At 39.9% G+C, this 22,124-nt stretch overlaps 1 protein-coding gene across 3 annotated transcripts in view; it reads right to left on the bottom strand.

Moving 5' to 3' along the window:
• Positions 1–20,437, bottom strand: part of SRL (sarcalumenin) — a 67,558-nt gene extending 47,121 nt beyond the window's left edge. For 2 of the 3 annotated variants that reach the window (XM_074196853.1, XM_074196854.1), the window contains exon 1: positions 20,361–20,428. In XM_074196853.1, coding sequence (XP_074052954.1) covers positions 20,361–20,421 — 61 coding nt within the window. In that variant the 5' untranslated portion in view covers positions 20,422–20,428. Of the gene's footprint in view, positions 1–20,360 lie in introns of all 3 variants that reach the window. The other variant, XM_074196855.1, reaches the window with a different exon arrangement.
• Positions 20,438–22,124: the final 1,687 nt, after the last annotated feature.

Here is a 22,124-nt window from a genome sequence, read left to right as displayed (position 1 = left end):
TATGATATCATCTGAGGATAGATCAGCTCAGTTTAAGTCAGGGAGTAATGAAGAGGGAAGGCTAAAGAATATCCATTGTGTACAAATCTACAATCTTTAGGACCTCTTCCAAAACAAACATGAAACCCCTAAAGTGAACCCCAAATTAGTCCCCATCCCTAAGATCAAGCAAGTAAATATTTATTAAGTAGCTGTAGAAGGCCCTAGAGATCAAAGACAACTGTATATCTCTCAGATATGTTTTTCTTTTTTTTTCCCTTAGGTTTTTTTGCAAGGCAAATGGGATTAAGTAGCTTGCCCAAGGCCACATAGCTATTAAGTGTCTGAGGTTGGATTTGAACTCAGGTACTCCTGACTCCAGGGCCGGTGCTCTATTCACTGCACCACATAGCTGCCCCCTCAGATATGTTTTTCAAACATCACTAGCCCACCTTCTACACAAGACTCAGTCCCATCTCTGGCTGAGCCTAACACTCAGCATTCCTTCTCTCTACACTGACTCAAGGGAATCTCTGTCCAGGGAACTGTCCTCATGTGTCCTCTTTGCCTTAGCCCCAAGGAGAAGCACCTACAGATCATTAAATAGATGAACAGCTTCTCTCTCATAGAAGCCAGCATCACTTAGTCCCTGGGTTCTCTTCATTTAATCTCATCCCTTTAACATAGTGAAACCAGATAGGGGTCTCACCACCCAAGTATTGCTAGGCTAATGAGCTCCTTTCTTCTCTTAGAGCAGTTTCCCCGAGGGTTAAGAGGTGGGCATGAACAGGATGCTCTCTTTCTCCCTGCCCAGCCTGCTCATGTCTTTTTTGAATTGCGGGCAAGGAAGACTTATCATAGGCCCCCAAATTTCCCACTGCAGAAAGTATGGGTAAAAGATATGTTCTTCAGGACAAACCTAAAAAAATATACAGTGCTTTGCTTGCTCTGCTCGCTACACCCAGAGTGCCCTTCCACCTGGAATGCTCCTGCCCACTAATAATAGCTCACATAGCCCTTCACAGTTTTACAAATTCCTTTCCCCAGGGGGTTAAGCAGTACAAGGATTAGTAAAGGGTTCAAAGGAAGAAGTGAATGACTTATCCAAGGTCACTTGGTTAATGAAAAGCAGAGCCTAGATTTTAATTTGGAACTCTAATTCAGAGTCCAGTGCCCTTTTTCCCCTGTGGCATGTGGACTCTTTGAATGCCACCTATCTTTCAGGCCCAGTTCGATGAATCTCCCTTATCCACAAAGTCTTTTCCAACCTCTTGAAACCTCTCCTTCTTCCTTCTCTACCCTATAGCATTCACCACCATGACCACTCCTTTGGCATTTATTCTGGGATGCCCGGCTCAGTTAGTCACCTTTTTATATCTGTGTCCTGTCTTCTTCAAAAGAACGTGTTTCTTGGAAGGCAGGAACCACAACTCTCTTCCACAGAATATAATTCATTTCTGGCATACAATGAGTACTTAATGATTGATCCATAGAGAAATCTGCCAAGGTGAACTACTGGAGTGCGGGGAGTGGGACCAGAAAATTAATAGTAAATAACTAATGCTATGGAGCAGCTAGATGGTAGTGATTAGAGCACTAGCCATGGCATCAGGAGGACCTGAGTTCAAATCCAACCTCAGGCACTTAATAATTACCTAGCTGTGTGCTCTTGAGCAAGTCACTTAACCCCATTGCCTTGCAAAAAAAAATAACTAATGAGCCACATGTAAGGTAGATTTTCCACTGACTCAGCCTAATTACTCTCACCACCATCCCCCCTTTCAATTCTATATGATTTGAGATGTAAAGAATTCTCTTAGGGACTCCACAATGGGATCTATCAATGGGCATTTATTAAGCTATTCACTTAGTCTGGCTACTTGCCAGTCATTGTTCTAGGTATCAGACAACATGTGCATAAATAAGCATCTACAGAATGCATATGAAATAAATACAAGGTAATTTTAGGAGGGGAAGCATTAGATGCTGGGGCAATAAGGAAAGGCTTCATAGAAACTTTGAGCTGAGTCTTGAAGAAAGCAAAAAGTCTAAGAGCTAGAGGAGGCTAAAAGTGCCAGGTGCAAGATGGAAAGATGGAGGGTTATATATCATAAAAAGGAAATAAGCATCTGTCTATTCAGAGCATTTGCTAGGAAAGCCAGACCCCGTGGCCATTCTAATTTGGTGTACACCTTGTATAGGATTAAATTCTGGACTTGGATCTATCTTCAAGAACCCAGATTACCAAATTTTCTTCTTCCTCTCAAGGTTGCCCCAGTATGCCCCATTCATGATCACTGAACTACTACTATAAAGGGCAACAGGACATCTTTGGAAGCCCACCCTGCAACCCTGCCAGAGTGCAGCATAGGGCAGAAAGGGGGAAATGAAACAAGGGGACCAATCTCAAGAGTTCTTGGCAATAGTTAGCCTGCCAGTAGGAGTAACACTGGCTCACATGGGAAAGTCACAGAAAAGTCAAAAGATAAACTGGGGAATAGAGAGTTGAACCCATCTGGGGGAACAAGAGAGAAATAATAAGCTTCCTCTCATTTTGGTGGTAAAAAGCATGAAGTCAGATATTGATCCCAACTCATTTTCTAACAAATCTACTCTAAACCTCATTTCCCTTCTCTGTTGAATGTGTACCATACCTAGTCTCCTGACCTCTTATAAGGCTACAATTAAATAATAGTGAGGCAGTATCATGGTACTATGGGGAAAATTCTACATCTGGAATCAGAGGACCTGAGTTTTCAAGTTACAGTTCTGTCACTTACAACCTATGTGACCTTGGGCAAATCACTTGGTTTCTTTACCCTCAGTTTCTTTATCTGGAAAATGAGGGGGTTGGAAGAGATAACTTCTAAGGTTTCATCTAGCTTAAAAATGATAATCCCAAAAGTTCTTCTTAAAGTACAAAATGTTAAAGAAATATAAGGTATCATTTTTCTCTCAGAAGGCAGGGTCAATGACTACTGACCTCAACTGAACTGCGTCTCTCTAACAACAACTGTTGCCTTCTCCATCCTTCACCTACTGGTCAAGCTGCCAATTGAGTGTTGCCAAGTTGATTTTTTATCTTGTAGAATGAAACTCCTTTCTTGAGCACCTATATCACAAACCCAGTCTTCATTTCATTCAAATGCCAGGGTGCCTCGAAGATACTTAAGCAAATGAGAATAGCAAGGAGAAATATGATTTCATGCTCACAGCTTTGTCCAAAGTAGGTAACGATTCCCCTCACATAAAGATCCCAAGTTCCACAAAATAAGTGTTGATTCTTTTTTTTAGGTTGTTGTTTTTTTGAGGCAAATGGGGTTAAGTGACTTGCCCAAGGCCACACAGCTAGGTAATTATTAAGTGTCTGAGGTCAGATTTGAACTCAGGTACTCCTGACTCGAGGGCTTGTGCTCTATCCACTGCACCACCTAGCTGCTCCTAATAAATATTGATTCTGAGCATTAATTCCCCTCTGTTTCCAACAGCAAGTCTTCTTCTAAGCATTTAAATTGTTTAATATCAACTTTGCTTAATATTTTCCTCAATCATTAGTACATTTATATAAATAGACACTAAATCTCCTATATAACAAAGAAAAGGAGCACTGCAGGTACAGAATATTATATACCTTGCATCAGGTATGCTTTTTATTTTTTTCTTTGTCTCTGAGTGGGAGAAGAAGAAGAGAGAAAAATGGCTTATGTAAAGACAAAAGTATTACTGATTAAGAGAGGTATCCTGTCTTGAGAGATAGAATTAAAAGTCTCTGGGTTTAAGACTTGCATCTGACACATATTGGCTGTGTGACCCTGAATTGACACAATTTCTCAATACTCTAGGTCACTCTCTAAGTTGCAGAAAAGGTGACAATCTTAACTGAGAGAGTTTTCTCCCTTGGGAATTCCTTACACTGGTGAAATCACAGATCTGATCTCAATACATTTTTTAAAAAAATTTAAGACTACAAAAATATTTATTGCACTTCTAAATTTTTAATTGTCCTATTTTTGATGTCCTATTACATTTGTGTGTATCTCCATCTTTTTTTTAATTATGTCTACAGGGTTTCCAAAACTAGTAGTAATAGCCTTTCAGAGGCTTCAATAATGACTTCCAGGGAAAAGTCCTTTGTCCAGGCAGGTACTGACCAGCACCAATATTATTTACATTCAACCTCCATTCTCTACCACACAGGTATTCCTGCAACATTAGCTTGATTTCTGAACCCTTCTTTCCCTTTATACATTAAGGCAGAAGTGGGGAACCTTTTTCTATAAAGGATCATTTAGATATTTATAACACATTCATCTGCTATATTTGGTCAAACATGAAATTAATTCACCATTAAGAGCACCTAGACTATTCATAGCAGCTCTGTTTGTGGTGGCAAAGAATTGGAAATCAAGTGAATGTCCATCAATTGGGAAATGGAACAAATTGTGTTATGGAACACTATTGTTCTATTAGAAACCAGGAGGGATGGGAATTCAGAAAAGCCTAGAAAGATTTGTATGAACTGATGTTGAGTGAGACGAGCAGAACTATAGGAACATTGTACACCCTAACAGCAACATGGGGATGAGGATCAACCTAAATGGACTTGCTCATTTCATCAGTGCAACAATCAGGGATAATTTTAGGCGAATACATTCTATATCCAAAGAAAGAATTGTAGAGTTTAAACAAAGACCAAAGACTATTGCCTTCAATTTAAAAAAAAAAAACCATTATCTTATGTATTACATAGTTTTGCTGTCTCTTATATTTTATTTTTTCCTTAAGGATTTGATTTTTCTCTCAACATATTCAATTTTGATCAGTGCATACCATGGAAACAATGTAAAGACTATCAGACTGCCTTCTTGGGCCAGGGGTAGGGAAGCAAGGTTGGAGGAAAAATTGTAAAATTCAAAACATTACAAAAATGATAGGAAGAACCTACTATTTTATATATATAATTGGAAAACAAATAAAATATTTATATTAAAGGGGGAACAAAGAGTTCCTAGATTTATTGGTCCTACCTGATTGCCATGCAGCACAAGACCAAATGATTTCTCAAGCCTTATAATAGCCCGTGGACCAGATGATCTCCATCCCTGCTCTAAGCAGATGATTTTTACCTTTCTCTGACTTTCAGAAGTTTTCTCATCAATAAAATGGGGGGAGAGAATGCTCCTCAATACCTTATGATCTCTATTTTCAATCCTTATATTCCACAATAACTCTTATTTATATGAAAGGCTTATGAAGTTTATAAAATTTTATGATTTATATAGAACTTTACTTGCAAAAACCCATCAAGGTTCATTTTAGAGTTGAGGAAACTGAGGCTTAAGCAATTTAAGTACCATGGTTAGCAAGTATGAACTTGAATCCAGGTCTTTTAGCTCCAAGCCAATGTTCTTTTCATTAAACTTTCTCTTGAGCATCTTCCATGTACCCATAGGCATGTTTATACATCTAGGTACTGCAGAGCCATACAAGAAAAATATAAGATTCTGCTCTTGAGGAACTTATAAGCTGGGTACTGCTTATATTGGGGAGATAAAATATACATGAAACGACAACTATATAAAGAATACAAGTAATGGGGGCAGCTAGGTGGTACAGTGGAAAGAGCACCAGCCCTAGAGTCAGGAAGATCCAGGTTCAAATCTGATCTCAGATACTTAATAATTACCTATGTGTGTGACATTGGGCAAGTCACTCTTAACCCCATTGCCTTAAATAAATAATATATTTTTTAAAAAAGAATAAAAGTCATTCAGGAGAGGGACCATTTAATTTGACATTAGAAGGCCCTAAGTTGGAATCCGTCCTTAGAGACTTACTACCTCAATGACCCTGGACAAATCATTTAACTTCTCTCAGCTTCAGTTTTCTCATCTGTAAAATGATGCTGTCACCTATTTCTGAGTGTTGCTTTGAGGATAAAATATGACATAATGTATGTTAAGTACATTACAAACCTTAAAATGTTATTGTGATATTGCTCTCTCCTGGTTTTCCTCCTACCTCTCTAACCCACTCCTTCTCAGTCTCCTTGATTGTATCTTTATATCCAATGGGTGGATATGCTTGACTATGGGTGTCTCCCAAGGTGCTGTCTTGGGCCCTCTTCTCTTCTTTCTCTATACCAATCACTTGGGTCCCACGAATTCAATAATCATATCTATACTGACAATTCTTATGACTTCTGATTCAGAAGGAATGTCTCTCCTACAGTCTCAAGTTTCCAACAGTCTATTAGCAATCTGAATGTCCCATCTACAATTCAAACTCAAGATGTCCAAAACTTAGCTCATTATCCTTCCCCCACAAATTCTCACCTCTTCCTAATTTCCCTATTTCTTTTTTTAGGTTTTTTTTTGTGGCAAGGCAATGGGGTTAAGTGGCTTGCCCAAGGTCACAGAAATAGGTAGTTATTAAGTGTCTGAGGCTGTATTTGAACTCAGGTCGTGCTCTATCCACTGTGTCACCTAGCCACCCCTAATTTCTGTATTTCTGCTGAGGTTATCGCCACCCTTCTAGTCACCTAGGGTCAAAAACTCAGTTTCATTACCAATTTCTCATTCTCTCCCCTACCCCTTCCAATCTATTGTCAAATCCTATAAATTCTCTTCTCAAAACATCTCTTCTCTGAAATTGCCAACATCCTGATACCAGCCCTCATCATTTCATGCCTGGTCTATTAAAATTATATGTTGTCCTGCCTCAAGTCTCTCACCATTCCAGTCCATCCTCTATTCAGTTATTTAAAATCAAACACCTAAACTGCTGATCTGACCATGTCTTTCCCGTTTGAAAAAAAGCTGGCTCCCTATTGCCTTCAAGATCAAACAAAAAATATTTTCCTCTGTTTCCAGTCTTCTGAAACACATACACACAGAAACACACACACACAGACACACAAACACACACACATAGAGACACACACACACAGACACACACACAGAGTCTGCAATCCAATCACACTTCCTTGATACTTCTTGAACAACACACTCCATCTCTCAACTATGGCTATTTTCACTGGTTGTCTCTCATTTCTGAAATTCTATTGTTCATCTCTGTCTCTGGGCTTCCACAGTTTCTTTCAAATCTCAGCTAAAATCCTACTTCCTGCAAGAAGCATCTCTTGGTTCTTCTGAATGTTAATGTCTCCCCTCTGAGGCTATCTTCAATTTATCTTTTTTAAAGCTTGTTTGTGCATAGATGTTTGCAAGTTGTCTTTCCTTTCCCTGCATTAGATTATGAGCTCCTTGAGGGAAGGGATTATTTTTGTCTTTTTTTAATTATCTCTCCAGCTCTTGACATACTGCCCTAGTATTTAGTAGACACTTAATAAATTCTTTTTGACTTATTATAACTAACAATACTAGGTCATACAGGTACATACAGAGTGAATGAAATAAACAGTAAGTGTGGTGGAATCTCAGAGAAGAAAGGGAAACAGTAGTCATCGTGGATTAGAAATAGGATGAGCAAAGTTTTGGGGACAGAAGTGAAAATGGAATAAGCAGGGAATAGTGAGAAGTCTGTTCTGGTTGGACTCACTTTGGGAAGGTAAAATGGGGTCAGTTTATGAAGAGCCTCAAAAGCCAGACTCATGAATTTTCCACTTTAGCCTGTGCTCTAGAGCTCCCCAATCTTTTTTTTTTTTGAGAAGTTATTTCTCATTTCCTTCAAGGTCCCACAATTACTAGGAAATGATAAGAAAAATATGCTGAGAGTAGATTCCTAAGCAAAATGAGAAAGGGAGGGGTGGCTAGGTGGCTTAGTGGATAAAGCACCGGCTTTGGAGTCAGGAGTACCTGGGTTCAAATCCGATCTCAGACACTTAATAATTACCTAGCTGTGTGGCCTTGGGCAAGCCACTTAACCCCATTTGCCTTGCAAAAACCTAAAAAAAAATGAGAAAGGGAAAATACTGTTTATGCTCCCTTCCTACCTCACTTAGGAGGCTGGCAAAAGTAGTGAAAAAGGGGAAAATTCTTTAAGGTAGGTGGTGCAAGTATTTTTATCTCCAATTTAGAGATGAGGAAACTGAGCTTTAGGAAATTTATTTCTAATTTTTCTAGAGTCAGACAGTTAGTAAATGTCAAGACCAGAACTTGAATCTAGGTCTTTTGACTCCTAGCCTAGTTTTTTTTTCCTACCAGCTACTTTCTCAGCATCTTCCAGGTGCCTATACTGTTCAGGAACCAGGATAGAAGTGAATTGATGATGCCCTCTGTATTCTGATGCTGTAGAACCCTGCTCCAAGCAACAAAAACATTAAATTTGCAGTAATGACATTTTTTAGATGTTGAGATGATATCATTTAGCCATCAACAGTGAATATTTATTAAAGATGTGACTACTTTTCCTCTCAGAGCAAGTTTCCTTATCTGTAGAATATAGAATAAAGAATAATTTCCTTTAATTTTTCTTTCACTAATGGAATTGGAACTGGTTTAGAGTCTGAACAACCTGGAGTCACATCCCAGATTTTACTCTAGCTGTGTTTGGGTTAGAAAGTATTAGGAAAACATTTTGCAAATCTTAATTCACTGTGTGAGTTATTACCATCAGCATCATCATTATTAATATTATTATTATTATTATTATTCCATGCACTTTCATCTGCCTTGAGTCATCTATACCCATCTACCTAGTTAGACTAGATTGTGACTACACAATTCTTGAACCAGATGGGTTAAGGTAAGGTTAAGGGTACAATCTGTTGCTGGGGATAACTGGATATACTCAGAAATGAAATCCATAGCCTTAACCTTATGAGTATCTATGAGAAATTCTGGGCTAGCTTCCTTACTGAGCAACATCTTGGAGGAGGGCCAAAAATAGAAAGTCTGGCAGTAACTAGATTAAGGATGGAACTGCCCTCCCCTCTCCTGGGATGGGAGGGGGCTCCCAAACTTCAGGATTCTCCCTGTTCCCCTCACAGGGCCTGCTTGGTGGGTTGAATTCCCAGCAAGAACACACTTCCTGCAGATTCATAACTCCAGGTCCGGCTTTTCCTGCACCTGTTGTAGCTAGATGGGCAGAAGTTTGGACTTCTGTAGATGGATATGAATGTCAGAGAGGGTGGAGTTCCTTAGGAAAAAATTCCCCATAGGGAAAAGGACCAGGGGAATTGCCGCTTAGCTTGTAATTGTAGATTATTCACAATCAGGTCCCAACCTACCTACCTATAGTCTTATTGCTAGATCACATTTCTCTAACAACAAGCCTTTGGAGTAAGAAATAAAAATATTACTCCTATTTTACAGATGAGGAAACTGAGGCTTAAGTGACTTATTCATCTTCTACTGCTTTTCACAAAGCCACTTTCCACCAAACTATCTTTACTTTTCTATAGATAGATAAATACAACTTGAACTTTCTCACATCCCTTGCCTTAATTCCTGAAATTCTATCTCTCTGGAATTCACTCCCATATTTCTCAGTCTTTTAAAAATCCTACCCATTTTTCAAGGCCCAATATAAATACCATCTCCTCTGTGAAGGTTTCCAAAATCAGTGCAAATATCGAGTTCCTCCGAATCAAACTATCTATAGGATTAATAGCTATACAAAAGACTTCGAATTCAAATTCCAGCTCTAACACTTACTAATTACATGTCCTGTGAGCCCCAATTTCCTCATGAGTAAAAGGAATAATGATACCTGAACTACCTACCCCATAAGACTGTTGTGAAAGAAGTGCTTTCTAAACATTTAAAGTGTTATGAAATATAAGTTTGGATTATTACTGTAATCACACATTTGGGGTTTTGGGGGGAGGTTTTTTAGGTTTTTACAAGGCAAATGGGGTTAAGTGGCTTGCCCAAGGCCACACAACTAGGTAATTATTCATTTGAACTCAGGTATTCCTGATTCCAGGACCAGTGCTCTATCCACCATGCCACCTAGTCACCCCACACATTTAGTTTTTAATATGTAAACCAATTCCTGCAAATATTCATTAAGTCTTACTGTGTACATATTAATATGTTGCTGAAGGGTAAAGGGCTAAATTCAGCCATCATGGTCCAAGGAGAAGGAACTTCCTAAGCACCCTAAACTGAAGCATGTTGATCATGTTTCTCCAGGGCAGGGAGTACAGGGAAACATTCCTGGTAAACATGTTTTGGGGTCCACACCTGGGAACTTGGTCCATCCCTGGGTGTTTACCTCAAGACATCTGGAGAAAGTGATTGCACTCAGGATCTGAGGGTATTTTGGCGGAAACTCGTGGATCTTTGAATTCAGGCAAGAGAGCCTATTGATCACTGTCTAGTTTGGTAAGCCCTTGGAACTATGTAAGCACTATAAAGGTCTCACTTGAGAACGTGTGCTTTGGAAGTCACCCCTTTCAGAGAGGACTCTGTCGAAGGGACTTTCCCAATCAAGGCCGTGGAGGCTGTGCTATGACTCTACTTCCCCAACCTGACAGATTTTCAGATATTGGAGCCTCCTCAGATTGGGTAATTCTTTGTCTTCTTTATCTCTTATCTTTTCTTCTCTTTATCTATTCTGATGTTTTCCTTCAAAAATGTGCATATAAGTAATTGTGTATCTCTTGGGGTATGAGTATATTAATCTTGGGTGGTTGTTATTATTATTATTATCATTATTATTATTATTATTATTATTATTAAATTCTCATTTAAAGATTTAAGACAGGGAGGCCAGGTGGCCCAGTGGATAGAGCACCAGCCCTGAGTTCAAATGCAGTCTCAGACACTTAATAGTTACCTAGCTGTGTGGCCTTGGGCAAGCCACTTAACCCCATTTGCCTTGCAAAAACCTAAATAAACAAAAAAAGTGATTTAGAATGCAAATGTAACAAATTTTGAAATTATATAATCATTTAAAATATAATTGGAGTTTTCTGGACCCTCTAAATCTTTTGGTGCCCTAGGGAAAGCCCTAGTTACCCAACCTCATTATTGTCCTCCTCACATCTTCACACTTAATTAGTAAGGCATGGCAGGGAGGGGATGTAGAGGGGAGCACAGGATAAGGTAGCAGCAGAAATAGATTCTAATCTCAGCTCTATTCCTAACTATGACCTTGGTCAAGCCATTTAACCTTTGGGGGGGTCTTAATTTCCTTCTATATTTTGGGTCACAGTTTCCACTACATGAGTAGGGTGAATTAGATAATCTTTAAGGTTCTGACATTCTAGTATAGTTTTAATATCTAGGACTCTTTAACCCTGCGTATGATTGTCTCTTTCTCTAATTATTTTAATTAATATCTTATCTAACAAGATAATAATGAGCTTTATTTCCTCTTTGTTTTGTATTTTCACAGTACTTGGTATGTGCTGGAGATATAATAGGGACTCAATATATGTTGAATAATAATAATAATAATAATACACATTTTTGTCATCCTTTATTCAATATTATTCTCACTCAACAACCTTATGAGATTGAAAGTGCAAATATGATGATCCCTATTAAGGCTGAGTCTAAGTGACTTGCCCAAGGTTACATAGTTAATTCAATAATGCAGCTGGGGCTTGAACCCAAGTCCTCCTAGTCCAAGCTCACTCTTCTTTCCCCAACCTCACATTTCTCGTTTGCTGAATGAAAGCAGGACACATAGGATGAACTTTGAGCCAGGGTCAGAAGGGCCAGGGTCCCATGCTCTGGGGTGGAGGTTGGGAAGGATCTTTTGCAGCAGGTTATATGAGAAGAGGACTCCCTCAATCTTTTAATACCCTTGGAATGAGATGGTGAGGAGTCTGCCTTGGCCAGCATCCCACCTGAAATCTTTCTATGCCCCTGTTTGGAGCTCATTAGAGCAGCACTGATTATACTTCCCCCATGGTCCCACTGACGTTATCTCAGGGAAGATAGGCAACTGGCAGTGTCCCATCCCAAAGGCAGTGCCAGGCAGGAGATGCCCACAACCTCATTTTCCTCCTAGAGATAGCCTGGCACACCCAACCACAGGAACAGAGGAGGGGAGCCCATGGTCTAAAAAGGGTTACAAAGAAGTCAGGTCACTGAGGACAAGTTATTCCTCAACTCCACTTTGCTAGGAATTGTTCCTCCTCCTTGTCACCCCCTCCACCCACCCTATGAGATTAGGGATGGGGGGGAAGGTAATTACCATACAGGTCCCCAACTAGAAGGTGTGAATAGCTGATCCTTCTGTCTATCACCCCCAGAATAGTTTAGCCAGGGAACCTTGTGAAGATACAGATTAGTTTGAAAACCCCAAGTCAGAGCCTAGCTCCCTATCCAGAAATGGAGCAACACAACCTAAGTAAACCCAGGAAAGATCAAGTGCTAGAGGGTTAGATGAGAAAGATAGGTGGGACTCAAAGAGGAGATGGAGCACCTGAATAGACCTGCCCACGAAAGATGAAGAAAATTTAGTCTGCAGCCCAATAGACAGCAACAGGGATTTTCTTGATCACAGAACCACTGTTGCCCAGACCTAATATTTGTCCCCATCTAACCCCCTCATTCTGCCCTCGACCCTCTTCAGGGCTGGAAAGCAATAGGGATCAGGATCCCTAAGCTGGAGAGGTGTTAGAGCCTTCAGGGTTCTCACCTTTCATTAGGCTGAGCCCCTAGGAGACAGGGAAGCTCTGCAGCTGGCCCCATGGCTGACCTCTCTGTAGGTCAAAGCCAAGTCTTCCTTTCAGTAGCCCAAGGGCCTCTACTATTATGCTTCCTAGACCTCGAATCCTTGAGCTAAGAGGGGCCTGTAATATAGATAAAGAACCCAAGGTTTTACCATGAGCACAGGTCAAACATCTAATTGATTCCCCAATCCTCCAAAATAGTAGTGCTAAATTCAAATAGAAATGAAGCCACTAAACCATATATGTTCTTTGGGAGGTGTATATGGATTAGAAAGTCAAATATTAATACTATCCTGTTTTATTGTATTTTTATTTATTTTACTAAATATTTCCCAAACACATTTTAATCTGCTTCCTGTATGTACCGGCCAGCAGTGTATTTGATACTTCTGATCCCAAAACACCTCTCTTAAAGATACACTGTCTGAAATTCGATATTAAAGCTTTATTCCTTTCAATTAAAATTTCAATCCCACTAGAAAGACAACTCTTCCATTTTAAATCTAACATTTTAAACAATCATCAGTCCTTTATATCTTAGTTTGAATAAGTTCCTAATCCTCTCCTAAGAGTAGGACTTGGTAGAGAAGAAAAGAAAGAAGATATAAGAATTCTAGATGACTGAGTGGGGTGGAAGAAGTGAAGGTGCCACAAAATGGAAAAATGACATAAAATGGGAAGGCTCTGCACCATAATTTCCATTTCAGTTTATTAAGAGCTTCATCTAGTGGAAAAAATACTGAACTAAGTCAAAAGAGCTAGCTTTTAGTCTTAGTTCTGCCACTAATTAGATGTGTGACCTTGAACAAATTATTTCCCATCTGTGGTCCTCAGTTCTCTCATATGTAAAATGAGTGATTTGGAGCAGTTTGAAAGCTATGTTTTAGGAGAAATTCTTTTTTTCCAAATGAAATTTTATTTCATTTTTCTGATTACATGCAAAGGTAGTTTTCAACATTCATCCACTTGCAAAATTAGGAGTTCCACATTTTTCTACCACCCTCCCTTGCCTCCTCCTTCTTCATGGTGACAAACAATTCTGATAAAAGTTATACATGTACAAAAGTGCTTAATATATCTCCATAATAGCCATGTTGCAAAAGAGGAATTAGAACTAAGGAGAATGAAAAACCCAGGAAAAAGAAAGGAAAAATATAAAAGAAGTTTGTTTTTTTTAAAGAGAACACAGTATCCTTTCTCTGGATATGGATGGCATTATCCACAAATCTCTCAGGATTGTCCTTGATCTCTAAACTTTAGCAGAAATTCTTAACCTGTGACCTGTGTCCATGAACTGTTTTTTCTCCTGAATTTAAATTCTTTTTTAAATTTATTTTTCCAACTATATGTAAAAATAATTATCAACATTCATTTTTGTAAAGTTTCCTCCCTCCTACCTTTCCCTCCCCCCTACCTCAGGATAGTAAATAATCTGATTTAAGTTATACATGTACAATCATTGAATTGACTTTTTAAAATAGTTTAATAACTGTATTTTAATGACTATATTTTAATATAATTGATTTCCTTTGTAATCTATATATTTTATTTTATACATTAAAAAGTTATTCTTCTGAAAGCTGGTTCATAGTCTTCAGAAGACTACTAAAAAGTTTATGACATAAAAGAAGGTTAAAAATGCCAGTTACAAGGGGCAGCTAGGTGGCGCAGTAGAAAGAGCACCGGCCCTGGAGTCAGGAGTACCTGAGTTCAAATCCGACCTCAGACACTTAATAATTACCTAGCTGTGTGGCCTTGGACAAGCCATTTAACCCCATTGCCTGGCAAAAACTAAAAAAAAAAGAAAAGAAAATAGAAAGTCAGTTACAGAACTAGTGTGATGTGAATAATACTGGGTTTAGAAAGTGAAGGTCTGGGGCAGCTAGGTGGCACAGTAGCCCTGGAGTCAGGAGGTCCTGAGTTCAAATTTGGCCTCAGACACTTAATAATTACCTAGCTGTGTGACCTTGGGCAAGTCACTTAACCCCACTACCTTGCAAAAACAAAGAGAAAGAGAAAGAAACTGAAGATCTGTTTTCAAATTCCACCCTAAACAATTACTGGCTACCTGTTTAAGGACAGTCATTTAACCTCTAAGAGGTTCAGTTTCCCAAAATAAAGACTGACAGATTGCTTTCCGTGGGGGGGGGGGGATGGGGGAGGGAAGTAAGATTGGGAGAAAAATTGTAAAACTCAAAACTCAAATACGATATTTAAAAAAAAAGAAATAAAAAAGAGGTCCAGTTTCCTCATCTATAAAATAGGGATAATAATAATTGTAATACTTTCCTCATTGGTCATTATGAATGAAATTGCTTTAAAGTACAACTTAAATGTAAATTATTATTGGTCTAAGTTGGAAGTACATGTTGATTCATTTGATTTCACTCAGGCCCTGCTGGATTTCTAGATTAGCAGATTAATTAAGGGATCTTAAAAGCATCCCTAAATAAAATTTTCACATACAACTCCTCATCCCTTTAGAGTTCTAGTCTCCTATGGAAGTTTGGTGAAGACTATGGTCTCTATGATGGATTAATGTCTGTTTTTTTTAAATTTTTAATTGAAATAAATACTAACCTAAAGTTAAAAGTTAGTGAAAATAAAGATGCTATTTATTCCCATCCAAAGTCACAGACCCTAGAAATTTATCTGGGGGCGGGGGCAGGAGAGGAGGCAGCATTGGCTTCCAGGTTAAGAACTCCTACCTTGGAGAAAAATACTCATATAGAAGCTCAAATCATCAAATTAAACTCAGCATTGTGATGATACCAAAGGAGGAGAGTACCAATAGCTCAGAATCCCTATACTACATAACCAGTATCATGTCATCACAATTAGAAGTGGAGAAGAGGAAAAGATATATACAGGTCCTCTTAATACAATCAAATCTAGACCATGATATACAAAATCCACTTCTCCTGGATTTATGGACATTCTTTATATCTAATTTCTTCACATCTGAAAAGTCTAGGTTTCCCTATAATTAATATTTCATTTTCCATTCTAGCCATCTAGATCAAACTTCAAACTTCCTAAAATATCTATCTTTTCTTCCATTTAATCCCATATTCCTTCTTGTGCCATCTCTAAGTCTAAACAGGTCTGTGATCTGTCAAAACCCATCCTTCATTCTCTCAAAACACAGCCATAAACTTTCTTCCTCTAATAAGCTTACCCCAATTAAAGTATCTTAATCATGAACACACAACTAATCCACCCAAAATCCATACCCAAAATATGCAAAAATATTCGTTTGCTATATATGGCTACATACTTTTTGATAAGAAGCTTAGATATACATCTGTTATATATCTTGCCCCCAAGTCTAGTTCTCTCTGTATTGACCTTGTCATCATCCTATATGAAACCTTAAGACTTAATAGAATTTCTATCTCTTCTGAATAACCCATAGAAAGAACATCCATGAATAAAAATGACTTTTTTTTTTAGGTTTTTTGCAAGGCAAATGGGATTAAGTGGCTTGCCCAAGGCCACACAGCTAGGTAATTATTAAGTGTCTGAGGCTGGATTTGAACTCAGGTCCTCCTGATTCCAGTCTTTATCCACTACGCCACCTAGCCACCCCTAAAAATGACTTTTAAATTAAACTGACACATGTATGCAAACATCTAACTCTTTTCTTATATCAAAAACTAAAACATTGTTTTTCATGATAATAATTAATCTGCATAAAATATTTTGGTGCAATGGTGAGAACCCTAGATCAGGAGTCAGATGGCCTAGGTGCTAGTCTTGATTCTACTACTAACTAATTGTATGACTTTGATAAAACCCTCTCTGGATTTCAATTTCCTATACAATAAGAAAATCCAATTAGATGAACTCTAAGGGTCTGAACAACTTGAATATTGTTTTAAGAATCCTCCCTAATACTAAAATTCTATATTCTAAGGCTCTTACACCATATACCCTTTTCAGGTCTACCATTTTAGTTCTATGGTCCCTTTCAGTTCAACCATTTTATATTCTAAGGCTCTTTCTAGGTCTATAAGTTCTAAAGTTTCTTCTACTTCTAATAGTCTCTGTTCTATGATTACATTATGATGAACTAACATTGGGTGATCAAATTAATTTTCATACCTCCAAATATTTAGAAAGGAAGAAATAAAATGCAGCTTAGAGAACTTTGGCTTGTTTCAGGATCAAGGCTGGTCCAATCATGTATGGTATTTTCTGGGCCTAGAGGATGGTGGGAAAGGGAGGGAGGAAGTAAAGGGGTTTCTCTAATTGGAATATAGCCCATAACACTTACTAAATTGGTCAGACCCCTTCATCACTGGTTTCATGGGAAAGGCCCTTTAAACATAGATTGGGAATGAGAGTTGGTTGGGGCCCAGCATACCTCCCTATTGTATATGTAGCCAGTGGTGGGGCTGCACTACTAAGAAAGTCACTATGAATGATAGCACTTTCTGAGAATCATCAGAAACCAAACCTTAGGGGGTTCACTGACTGTAATCACAAGCTCTCAAGGAGGGTCAAGTTACCCCTTGGAGCACTGAGGGACCAACAGTGCCAGAGCATATCAAATAAGAGCTCTTGACACTATAGCCACAGGATAGGATCAAAGAGAAGCCTTAAGAGTCTGTAAGTAGGAGAATCCTAGGAGAACTGGAGTGAAATTGCATTGGATGCAGTAGAAGAATGAAAAATTAATAAACAGGGAAGCACCCAGATCTAACCCCCCATCTCTGTCAAGTGAATAGGCAACCATTATGTTCCCAAACCAATCCTTGCCAATGAGTGACAATAGTTGAGTAGTTCACAGAAATATTTTCCTAATTTTCCTTCTGCCCCAAAAGGAAGCCCATGGGGAGGCAAATAACCAAAAGCATCATTCTCTACTATACTCCCTGAGAAAGGTTGCACAGCAGATGTGTGACCTCTTCTGCATCCCATAGTCTGGGAAATTACTATAGAATCTCTGGTTGGATCTATAGAATGCCTCCCCAGGCCTAGGCTAAGAAGTAAAAGTCAAGTTGGAAGTCTGTTACACTATGATCATTCCTCTCCTTTTTTTAAAGACTATTTCTTTGTACATAGGAAAGGGTATTGAAATAAGAGATGGCTAAGACTTTGCTAGTATATGACCTTAGACAAGTCACTTTCCCTTTCTTAGCCTGTTTCCCCATTTGCAAATTGAGATTTGAGCTAATTTACTTCTGAGAAGTCTTCCAGCTCTATGAGTCTGGGATTCTAAGGTATTTTGGAGGGACATCAAATCCTCCCATAGTGTGTGTGTGTGTGTGTGTGTGTGTGTGTGTGTGTGTGTAGGGGATAGCTAGGTGGTGCAGTGAATAGAGCACCGGCCCTGGAGTCAGGAGTACCTGGGTTCAAATCCAGTCTCAGACACTTAATAATTACCTAGCCACGTGGCCTTGGGTGAGCCACTTAACCCCATTTGCCTTGCAAAATCCTAAAAAAAAAAAAAAAGTTGTAGGAGCAATATGGGATATTGCTGAGGATATAGCTAAGATGGGCTTAACTGCTTTTTCCAAGGACATTTTGGGTAAAAAAAAGCCAGATGTTAATCACATGATAACCAGGGAATAGAAGTAGCTCAAAAGCAAAAATGGCGGGATCAAAATGAGAGAAAAGCTTTCTTGGAAACCTCACTTTGTGAGGAAGGGACAGGATTTTAAAGGGACAACCTGCCTCCCTCTCATTTCTCTTGATTCTGTCGCCATAAGTCTATATTGTGGAGACAGTAAAATAAGAATATGCTTTGGGGAGAATGTGCAGAAGTAGATTGGGGTTGGAGTAAGGACATATAATTTGTCACAAAAAAATGAGGTGCAATTTATCATATAATTCTAACCAAGAGAAGAACCACCATTCAAGGATAGACATTATCTCGGTAAGGATTTTAAAGAAAGAGCTACCATTCTGGGTTGTGGAATCTATGAAGGAAGGCACCAATACAGAGACATAATCAATACCAGTTTGGGGAGGAGAGCAAAATCATTCTAGGGGCAATATCTTCCATTTGGAGGAAGAGCACTATTCTAGATATGAAATCTACCATTGAAAGGGAAATGAAGCACAAACCACCAAGAGGATGGGTTTTGTTTCCTCATTCTAAGAAGGCAGAATCCATAATTCCTGCTCAATTAGCAGCTACCCTTTTCTTAGAAGAAAGACAAAGGTCGTCCAGGTCTCCATCAAAGGGAGATCTCTGAAGTCAGACATGAACAAGGCAGAAGAGTCTAAGGTGAAAAGAGAAAGACCTTCTTCCCTTTATCCTGTCTTCATGGAGGATAGAAAAAGACAAGAGTCTCTGGAAAGAATCTTGCTTGCCCACCCATTGGGGTCAATGAGATAATAGTACCCACAGGGTTCAAGCCCCTTTGTTTAGAAGGAAGGATAAAGGATATCCTTAAAAGGCTAAAACTCCCTTGCCCCCTGGCCCTTGTGACAGTGCAGGGGAGGCAGCAGCTGTGGCCCAGCAGGGTGGGGGGGAAGAGGCCGGAGCAGGGGAGAGCTGGGGAGAGTAGGGGTGGTGGTGGCAGCTTGGGGCTCAGGATCCAATTACCAGGCTGTTTCCATACTTAGCCACCTGACAGCCGCCTGGAATACGCAGCAGCCGTGGCAGCCCCAGGGAGACCAAATTAACTCAAGGGCAGACAAGGGCAGGGCCTAGCAGCACATGTTGAGGTCTGCAGGCCCCTTCCCCACCCCTCTAGGCCTGGGGAGGGGGCTGCTCCTTCATCAGGCCTGCCACATTCCACTTCTAACTGTGACTGTCTACCAATAGGAAACAATGGGGATGGCATGAGAGGCTGAGCTCAAGTCCTTGAGTGTCCCTGGGATATAGAATAGCAAGCTTAGGCCCAATTCTGAAAAGCCAAAATGGCAGTGGGGAGGGGGTGAACTGGTCAGAGGATCCCGAGTCCCTGAAGCAGTCCTCCCCATGCATGGCTGAGAGGACCCACATCAAGGGAGGGGCAGCAAACTGATCCGGTGTCCTCTCTACAGCCTATAAATAACCTCCATGCTGTAACCCAAGCTACCTTCTTGACCACACGAAATGCTGAGATGTCAAAAGAAAAGCAAGAGTTCTAGACCCCTTTTCAATCCCACTCCTGACCCCAGGCCAGACCCTGTTCCAAACTCTGTCTGATTCTGTCCCCAGATCTATCACCATCACTATCTCCTTCCCTATCCTGGATTCTGTTCCCAGCTGATCTCAGTCCTACATAACACAAAAGCATCTGGAGTTTCCTGCCACCATTTCTTTCATTTGATATGTGTTTGAAATAGGTGACCTCTAAAACCCCTTTCCAATTCTAAGATTTGGAGGGTTTCCTCTAGAGGCCCCCTGGGGTTTGCCGATGCTCCCAACACCACTTCCATTCCAAATCCCCTATGCCCCTTCCAAGGTCTGCTCTGATTTCAGGAGGATTGCTCATTTGAGAACTTCCTCCCCACCCCCAGTCTCCCCAGCTACCCTTATTCCCCAAGCTGTACATAGTTCTAGTATCAGACCCTTCCTCTGCAACCTCAGACATAAGGGAAGTCAACAAAGGTGATAGCTGATGGGGCTGGCAAGTCGGAAAATTTGACATGAAGGACCCTGGATTCTTTCCACCCCAGAAAAGACTTTCAGGGTGAAAGTTAGGAGATAGGGAATAGGAGAAGGTGGCCCAGTGACAAGCAAAATTCCCTTCCCAACTTTTCTCCTTTGCTAAGTCCCTCAAACCCGCTCTGACCAGCCACTTAAGCCAAGAGGGTCACAGACCTCCTGCCCAGGGAAGAGTCATCATACCTGCTTTCCCTGAGAGCAGGAGAGAAGCCATGCAGCAGCAGAGCAGAGCCAGCGTCCTCATGGTGACTGCCAAGAGCTCCCAGTTGTTCTGTGCCTCTATTTATATGGTGTCAGGCAATGGGGAGGGGGGAGAAAGGGGAGGGAGAAGGGTCACACAGTCACTAGGACAACCAAGCCAATGTGGTGGGGAAGCCAAGCAGATCTTGCTCAGAGACGGAAAGGCCCTCACAGTTCCCTCATTTTTTGTCAGGGGGGCCACTGACACTTGGATCTGGGAGATGAGAGCCCTAAGACTGTTATCCCCCTCTAATGGGCAGCCTGAGCCTACTTGAAAATGACTTGCCATTGGGGCGGCTAGGTGGCGCAGTGAATAGAGCACCGTCCTTGGAGTCAGGAGTACCTGGGTTCAAATCCGACCTCAGACACTTAATAATTACCTAGCCGTGTGGCCTTGGGCAAGCCACTTAACCCCATTGCCTTGAAAAATCTAAAAACAAAAAAAAACAAACAAACAAAAAAAAAAAAAAAGACTTGCCAGTCACCACCAGGAGGAAAGAGTTAGGAGAGAGTAAAGGGTGAGCCCAAAGTTGACTTTCCAAGCTTCAGATCTGCCTTGGGGGGAATGGAAATTTTAACAAAGTGGTCCCTTTCCAGTGTAAAGAAAAAGAGTACCCTCAGGACTGGAAGTTTGGGGTCTGGGTTCGAATCTTTGTTCAGATATTAACTTGATGTGTAACCTAGGACAAGTGAAGCTCATTTTCTTCATCTATAAAAATGAATAATAGAATGGCTTCTCATCATAGCTTTAGAGCTACACTAAGACTTTTAGAATGTCCTAGACATATTTACATCTTTACATTTCTCATCTATAATAAAAATCTTTTAGGGGGCAGCTAGGTGGCGCTGGTGAGAACATTAGCTCCTTAAGGGCAGGGATTGCTTCCTTTTCATCTTTGCATTCCCAGCAACCATCATAGAGTTGATTAATAATAAATAATAAATGCTGATTGATTGCCTAACTGAACTCAGGAGCTTAGAATCTACTACTAATTTATTACTTTGAACAAGTGACTTGATATCTCTGAATTTCAGCTTTCTTTTCCTCTTCTACCAAAAGCAGATAATAATCCTTGCTATGTCTGTCATATAGGGTTGATGACAGAATCAAAAGGATAATCATGGCATAAATGCTTCATAAAACGTGAAGTTTCATAAAATTTAATTTTGTTAATTACTTTATTACCAAGGGAGTTGGACCTCGGCAGATAATTCCAAGTAGTAAATGTCCTAAAAGATTTTTTTTTTTAGATTTTTGCAAGGCAATGGGGTTAAGTGGTTTGCCCAAGGCCACACGGCTAGGTAATTATCAAGTGTCTGGGTTAAGATTTGAACTCAGGTACTCCTGACTCCAGGGCTGGTGCTCTATCCACTGCGCCACCTAGCTGCCCCCTAAAAGATTTTTATTATAGATGAGAAAACAAAAAACTAGGTGATTTGCTCTAGGTCACACAGGTAATAAGTGAGACAGTTTAGATTTGGACAACTCCTCTGACTCAAGATCCAGGAGTATTTCCACTGAACCCAGCTATTGCTTCCAGTTCGAAAACATTCTATTGTTCTGGAATAGCCTAAAGGAGCCAAGGTTGAGAGCCTTAAACATGAAATTTATATAAAACCTTGAAACAAAGAGATGAGGGTTTAGAAAAGGTAGTAAGAGGTAATGGAGAAACTGCTAGACTCCCAAGTTTTCTTATCCCAGTTCTT

The sequence above is a fragment of the Macrotis lagotis genome, chromosome 8 (assembly GCF_037893015.1).
Source record: "Macrotis lagotis isolate mMagLag1 chromosome 8, bilby.v1.9.chrom.fasta, whole genome shotgun sequence".
Lineage (NCBI taxonomy): Eukaryota > Metazoa > Chordata > Mammalia > Peramelemorphia > Peramelidae > Macrotis > Macrotis lagotis.
Note: the sequence above shows the minus strand (reverse complement) of the source record. Positions and strands in the feature narration are given on the sequence as shown.